The sequence below is a fragment of the Lipotes vexillifer genome, unplaced genomic scaffold, assembly GCF_000442215.2.
Source record: "Lipotes vexillifer unplaced genomic scaffold, Lipotes_vexillifer_v1.1 scaffold382, whole genome shotgun sequence".
In the NCBI taxonomy this organism is placed as follows: Eukaryota; Metazoa; Chordata; class Mammalia; order Artiodactyla; family Lipotidae; genus Lipotes; species Lipotes vexillifer.
In genome coordinates, this window is record NW_006780611.1 from 3,691,190 (window position 1) to 3,698,911 (window position 7,722).

The following is a 7,722-nucleotide window of genomic DNA, read 5'->3' on the forward strand; positions in this document are numbered from 1 at the left end:
CCCCCCCCCCCCACTCAGGCACCTGAGGAGGAGGCTGTCTCCTCCTCAGCCCAGCATCCCTGGCTCCGTGCCTGACACAGTAGGTGCTTTGATCAGGTGACCTGACAGAGGACAAGCTGCCAGGGAGGGGAGAGAACTGGGCTCTAAACTCAGTTCAACTGCAACGTGGCCTTGGGCGGATGGCCCACGCCTGGCCTCGGTTTGCTCATCTGTAAAATGGGAGTAGCAGTGCCGCCCTCGCAGGGCAATGCAGGTAAAGGCTGGCACTGGAGTTGGCACTGGCCCCTGGAGTGAACAGCTGCGGCAGGCTTTGTCTTCCCGTCGCCCTCAGGTGGCGGTTGATCTGGGTCATGAGGGCTGGGGGCCTGAAGCTACGTCCCCAGCCAAAGCCCCCAGTTCATGCAGTTCAGCCCTGGGAGGAGGGGCAGGGCAAGCGGCCGTGGGTGGCCACCCTCCCCCAGGCGCCTGGGACAAACCACCAGGGTTCATGGGTCCCACAGCTCTAGCCCTACAGGCAGGAGACGAGGGCTGCCTGCCTCCTTGGTGGCCTGTGCTGTGCAGAGCCCGCTTCCCTGGACTCTCTCTGGCCCCCGCTGTGATTGGAACCGGCTCAGGAACTGTGCTGGGTGTGTGTCACCACGTCACTGCCCCTCACTCTCCTACCAGCCTGTCCCAGCAGATGAGGAAGCAGGCTCACATCAGAGAGCTGAGGCCCTGTAAGCGGCAGGTCTCTCTGGTTCCAGGGCCTCACTGCATCCCCTGTGCATGACACTGCCATTGAGGCCTAGGGGACGGAGAGGCTGCTCTGTGTCCTGGGGGAGCCAACTATACCCTCGCAGGGCACACCCCGCGGGGACGCATGCCAGGGTGGGGGGTGAGGAGTGGACACCTGGGGGCACACACTTGCGGGGGATGCTCACCTATGGGGACAAATACCCAGGAGGCGCACACCTGCAAGAAGCCCTCCACAGGCGTCTGTGCGGCTGTACCCACCAGTGGGGCCTCCAGCCCCCCAGGCGGTCAGGGGTGGCATGAGCAGCCCCCCAGGGCCCTCTCAGCGGGGTGGGGGTCCCCCTGGTGGCCCCGGGCCCTCCACGTACTCGCTGGCATCCCGCAGGGTGGTCAGCAGCTCCTGTGTGGTCCGGGAGTCCCCAGCGCCCAGGGACGCCATCAGCAAGTGCACATCGTTGAAGAGCAGGATGTGGTCTCGGCTGTGCTTCTGGGTCACAGACAGGACATCTTGCCACCGCTCACCCACAGACACCCCTGGGGACACGGGAGGACACCCACAGGCCTGGCATGAGCGCTGCGCGCACGGGCCTCTGGCACCCACGGGTGGCTCCAGGTGAGGAGGCCAGGTGACGCTGGCAGGCGGTGCCTGGCCTCCGGCTTAGGCTTTGGGGGCCGGTTTATATTAACTTTGTTTAATCATAAAAGCGGCAGACGGGTAAGGTAGAAAGCAAGTTAAAAAAAAAAAAAAAGCTATGGAAGGGTATTAAATGAGGTCTCTGGACCCTTTGACAAACCCCAAACCACTTTAAAAATTCTTCCCGCGGTTCTCACTGGGCAGGCACCTGACACAGCACAGCACAGCAGAATTCATAAAAAGCATCCTTCGGCCTTTGGGTCTGGATCTCCAGCTCTGGACAGTCCCTCCTCTGCTCCGCTCCCCACCACCGCCTCCCGCCTCCTGTCCCTCCCGCTCCTGCAAGTTTTACCCGAGTTTTCCTGCTGCTCCCAGCGGGCTCCTCCCGTGACCCTGCTGCTGCCCCTGACTTCCGTTTCTCTGCCTGTCAGTTGGACGGGGCTCTGAAGTTTCCACTCTGCATGCTGAGGGAGCAAGTGGCCTTCCTCTTCCCTGCACTGGCCCCGAGGCACCCACACCATGCCTCCAAGCCTCCAGGCCGGGCCCCTCCTCCGGCGAATTCAGGGGGGCCCAGGCTGCACCTCCACAGGCGAAGGGTCAACAGGACTCAACTGCCCCCAGGCCCCCCACCTCTACCGAGTTCCGGATGGTTTTGGCTGGACAGAGACACAGGCCTCCACCAGCCTGGGTTCCGGTGTCCAGGCCTTATCACCTGGATGGCCGTGAGAGCCCCTCACTGTTTTCCTAGCTCCTCACGGATGCCCCGGCCTCCAGCCCAGCCTCCCCTGGCTCAGCACCCCTGCTGGACAAAGCCCGGCCAGCCCTGCCCCGGGGGCTCCCCGCAGACCCAGATGAAAGCCACACTCTTCACGCTCCCTCCCCAGCTCTCAGCCTCCTCTGCTCCTCTGAGCGCACCGACCCCACACTACCCCACACTCCGTCACTCATCCCCGTAACAGGCCACTGGCTTCTGTGTCCTGGGGGCTTCTGATAGGCTGCTTCCCACCTGTAACATCCTGTCCTGTCGCCACCCGGCAAAACCCTACGTTCCCTTCCAAGGCTCACATTTCACCTCCTCTAGGAAGCCTTCCCAGAGCCCCCGGAAACAGCCAGTCCTGCCCGGGCCTCATCCCCACTGACCCAGGACCTACAGTGGGTACAGGTTTGGCTCTGCTGAGCCTGGGGGAGAGGGGAGAGCTATCTGGTACCCTAGTGGTTGGCCATAAGCCTTCCGTAGCCCTCAGGGCTATGGGCAACCCCATCCAGGCTCCCTGAAGAGCACTGCATGACACTGTTGGGAAAAACCTCCCTCTGAAATCCCAGGGAGTTGAGAAACTGAGGTGGCACCCAAAGACAGGTGGCCAGGCGCCACCCGCGCCATGCAGGCCTGGCAGGTAGGCTGTGGGAACGGCAGGTGCCAGCAGGATTCGGAGCCTGAGGCCCGCACACCGAGGAGCAGAGGGAACTGGGAGAAAGGGCAGCAGTGGCCTGGCCCGCTGGCCTCGGACCAGCTGGAAGGCAGCCGCAGGGCTGGTACCCGGAGCCGCGCCGTCCCAGGACAGGGAGCGGGCCCTGGAGCAACTCGCTAATGAGCTCCTGCCGGCCTGAGCGCAGGCCGTGGCGCCACCCCCTCGTCGGGCGGGAGGGGGAGACCCAGACCGGGTACCTTCCATGCGCAGCCGGTAGAGCATGGAGCAGCTGTCCGCCACGTCCAGCATCGCGCTGCTGCCCCGCAGGCTGGGGAGGATCTGGAAGACAAGAGCAGGCAGGGGATGAGGGGCTGCAGGGGCGGCCAGAGCCCACCCCTCTGGGCTGTGTGTAGGGCCTGGGCAGAGCCAGCCCTCAGCCAACAGGAGCCACCACCAGTGTCCCCTCCACCCCAACTCTCAGGGCCATTCCCCTCTCCGAGGGCCTGGACCACTCCAGCTGCCCAAGGGACACTGGACAGACTTGAGAAAGAGCCCACCGCACTGGCAGCTGGGGGAGCACCTGTCGGGCCCTGGCACCTGTCACCTCCTGCCCCCAGCCCTGGTCTATGACGGCAGAGAATCATCTCACCCGACCACAATTCCACATTCGGCTGGTCTACGTCTCACGGCACACAGCTCTTGGCACCCTTCACTCTTTACTACGAAATCCCGACAACTCGAGAGGATGATCTGTAGGAAACTTTACTGAGTGTTTTTCTCTGGGGTTTAGATCCTCAAATTACAAGCATTTTTGTGACCCCAGGCTTTGCTATTAAGCCCATGGTGGGGTCCCCAGCAGTTGCAAGTTAGGCTTTTTTTTCCCCTCTTAAACATACCTAGGGGGTGGAGGGAGGGGGAATAGGGAGTTAGTGTTTAGTAGGCCAGGAGTTTCAGTTTGGAAAGATGAAAAAGTTCCAGAAATGGATGGTGGTGATGGCTGCACAACCATGTGAATATACTTAATGCTACAGAACCATACACTCAAAACTGGTGAAAACGGTAAAATATGGTATGTATATTTTACTACAGAAAAAAAAAAATTCCTGGGGGGCTTCCCTGGTGGCTCAGTGGTTAAGAATCCACCTGCCAATGCAGGGGACATGGGATCGATCCCTGGTCCAGGAAGTTCCCGCATGCCGCGGAGCCTGTGTGCCACAACTACTGAGCCTGCGCTCTAGAGCCTGCGAACCACAACTACTGAGCCCACGTGGTGCGACTACTGAAGCCCACGTGCCTAGAACCTGTGCTGTGCAACAAGAGAAGCCACCGCAATGAGAAGCCCGTGCACCGCAATGAAGAGTAGCCCCTGCTCGCTGCAACTAGAGAAAGCCTGCACACAACAACGAAGACCCAATGCAGCCAAATATAAATAAATAAACAAAAATTTTTTAAAAAAAAGTCTGTAATAAAAAAAAAATTCCTGGGAGATCCTGATGGTCTAGTGGTCTAGGGTTCGGTGCTTTCACTGCCATGGCCTGGGTTCAATCTCTGGTCGGGGAACCAAGGTGCTGCAAGCCACACGGCTCGGCCAAAAAAAATAAAAAAATCCTATGGGCAGATCAATGTTTTTACCAAAGAAAAGCAATCTAAAATGACTGGAGGGGGACTTCGCTGGTGGCGCAGTGGTTAAGAATCCGCCTGCCAATGCAGGGGACACGGGTTCGAGCCCTGGTCCGGGAAGATCCTACATGCCAGGGAGCAACTAAGCCCATGCACCACAACTACTAGGCCTGAGCTCTAGAGCCCATGGGCCACAACTACGGAACCTATGAGCCACAACTACTGAAGCCCGAGCACCTAGAGCCCATACTCTGCAACAAAGAGAAGCCACCATAATGAGAAGCCCGTGCACCACAACGAAGAGTAGCCCTCACCCTCGCAACTAGAGAAAGCCTGCGTGCAGCAACAAAGACCCAACACAGCCAAAAATAAATAAATACATTTCTTTTAAAAAAGAACATACAAATACATTTAAAAATAAAATAAAATAAAATGAGTGGAGGGAAGCCTGAGATTTCAGAGATGACCAAATGAGATGTGCAATCTACCAACGCCCAGGGGCAAAGAGCCAAATCCCGTTCTGACACCCGCTCTGCGAGAGACTCGATGGCGCGAGGCCTTACACAAGAGCTGTGCTCTCGCGCCAGCTGTGGGTCTGGCTGGGGTAACACTGATTGGCTCAAAGATCTGTTAGAGACTGAAGGGTGAATCGCTGCAGCAAACCGAATCGGGTGCAAGCGTGGACTTACGTGGTCATCATAAATGGTCAATGCGGCCTCGTATTCGCCCTGGAAAAATGAAGTTCCGGGATTAACACGTGGTGGAGGTGAAATGTGACGCTGAGACAGGAATTGCAGATGGCCTCGACAAAGCCCCCGCCCCACAGCCATGGTGGGTCTCAGGATGGGAGGAAAGGAACCCACCTCTGCCCCAGCCCTTCGCTCCCCCGTGCAGAAGACGCAGCAGCAGCTGCTGCTGCTAAGGGAGCCCTTTCCGCGAAAGCATTATTCTTCCTAGGAAGCGCTTGTCAAGCGGCTGCCAGCTTTCTCATGTGTTTCTTCTAGGATCGTTTTTCCCTTTATTTTCCTTACTGCCCATTCAGCTGGGTTCACTGCTTTCTTGGGGACACTGTATCACGGCATTCTGCCTGTCATTACAGGGTCCTCACCTTGCAAGCATTTCTCTTTGGACGTTTAGGGAGCTTCTAGATTTTCTCTACGATAAACTGTAAGACAAACCCTTATAAATGGGACCCAGTGGTGGAATCACTGGGGTCGAGGGTGTCCCCACACCCTCACTGCCACTGGGGCAAAGCATTCGGAGGGTCCCGTGGTTCATTCAGCTACATCCGTGAGGTGGGAGCCTAGCGGTCCACTACAGCGGCAGGCGCTTGGGCTACCCTGTCTCCACAAATGGCACACAATACACATGATTTCCAAGTCCAGACAGTGCAGAATACCTAAAGTGGTTTAAGCCTGAAAAGCTATTTGAAAACATGAGTGCTCTGCTGCATCAGGACACCTTTGAAATGCGCAATCACACCGTACTGCTCCACAGGATACAAAGTATAGCAAGAGGTAGAAAAATATTTCTTTCCTTGGACATCTTTATAGGATAAGACAGCCGGTCATCTTACCTTTTCAATCAGATATAAAGCCCAGTGCCAATAATTATGACAAGCAAGCATATCAGAGTCCTGGGGAAAGAACGAGAGAATGAGGGAAAAATTTGACAGCCTGTTGGGGGGGAGGTGGGAAGCAGCAGCTGCTGTTCTGTGCCAATGCAGAGCGCCACAGCTCTGAATGCAGGAAACATTTCCCAGGCACCCGCCCTGGCCGGCCTGTGCCGGTGAGTCCATGCCCCGTCTTCTCCTTTGGCTCTGAGCCTCGGCGAGTGGTGTGCCTGAATTTTCTGAGGATGCTGAGGCTGCGGCAGGTTCGCATCTTAGCCCCAGAGCAAGAAGGCAGGAGAACCAAAGCCTCACCTTCCTTAGGTGTAGAGTGGAGAAAATGAGTAAGTCTATCCGAATGGCTGCAGAGGCCCACCGCGTCCAAACAGTGCAATGCATCCAGTAAAACCCTACGGATCAGTGAGCCCAGGGCCAAACTCCCTGCAGGTCCTGTCAGAGCCCACAGAATAAGGGGAATGGGGTGACATCTAGACGGCTGCAGCTGGTACACTTTTGGCCCTACCATGAACACTAGCCTATGGGGCTGCGGCTGACACTTCCTTCTCTGCCTGGATACCACCTCCCATCTCCTGGAAAGGAACTGACGATGCCTCCTCCACGGCCCACGTCTACCTGGCACCTGTATTTGAGTGTGACAACCCACCCAACTCCCCTCTCCCTTACAGGCCATTGTAGGCCTTGGCGCCTTTGCTTAAGCTGATCCTACATCTCCCTGTCCTCTGCCTAGCAAACACCTACTCACCCTGCAATACTCAGCTCATACGTTGCCTCCTCCAGGAAGCCTTCCCTGACTGTTTCTCCCTCAAGCCCAGTTGGGTGGGATGCCTCCTCTGGATGCCTCCACATCCCCGAGAATGCCCCTGGCATGGTGCGGTCATGCGCTGCTCGGGAACTGCTCGCTCCACTTGACTGGCCTTTTGAGGACAGAGAGGTCTGGGTGGGACTCTCAGTAGGGTCCCCAGGGAGGGGCACAGCTAAATGCCTGGGGCAGGTGCTGGAGGAGGAGGAAAGGGAGCCCCAGGCCACATCGTCCACCCCAGGGCTGTGCAGCCAGGCCAGAGGCTGGCAGGAGCCACTGCAGGGACGTGTGCAGGCATCAGGGGACGAGTGCCTGCTGGAGATGGCCCCAGCCACCTCGCGCTGCCTGTTACAGTCGGACTAACACCGATGGGGACTCCTTCGGGGCAAGGGCTTCACAGTTGTTGCAATAGCAGGTTTTCAGGTAAGGAAACCGAGGCTCAGAGGGACCACGGTCTCGTCCTAGGGTGGAGCCAGGCCTCAAGCACCCAGGCCCAGGAAAATCGCGGTCTGGGGGCAGGAAGTAAGTGGAATACAAATGACCTGGCCCTGGCCACGCCTCCGCAGCCTCCCCCTCAGAAGACATGGCAACTCTGCACTCCCTCCACCCAGACCCAGCACCTGCCGGGGGAGCCCGAGGACAAGGGCCCGACCCACACTGTACCCCCACCCCCACCCAGGGCCTAGCTCGTGCCCAGCGTTCAGGGATCCTTAAAAAGATCTGGGGGCGGGCTTCCCTGGTGGCGCAGTGCTTGAGAGTCCGCCTGCCGATGCAGGAGACGTGGGTTCGTGCCCCGTTTCGGGAAGATCCCACATGCCGCGGAGCGGCTGGGCCCGTGAGCCATGGCCGCTGGGCCTGCGCGTCCGGAGCCTGTGCTCCGCAAATGGGAGAGGCCACA

General features: G+C 58.2%; 1 protein-coding gene across 2 annotated transcripts in view; it reads right to left on the reverse strand.

Moving 5' to 3' along the window:
* Positions 1–7,722, reverse strand: part of TTC38 (tetratricopeptide repeat domain 38) — a 24,007-nt gene that overhangs the window by 3,132 nt on the left and 13,153 nt on the right. For both annotated transcript variants that reach the window (XM_007453904.1, XM_007453903.1), the window contains 4 exons: positions 5,972–6,031; positions 5,085–5,123; positions 3,033–3,114; positions 1,101–1,266 (listed from right to left, as the gene is read on the reverse strand). In XM_007453904.1, the coding sequence (XP_007453966.1) occupies positions 1,101–1,266; positions 3,033–3,114; positions 5,085–5,123; positions 5,972–6,031 (347 nt within the window). The remainder of the gene's footprint in view (positions 1–1,100; positions 1,267–3,032; positions 3,115–5,084; positions 5,124–5,971; positions 6,032–7,722) is intronic.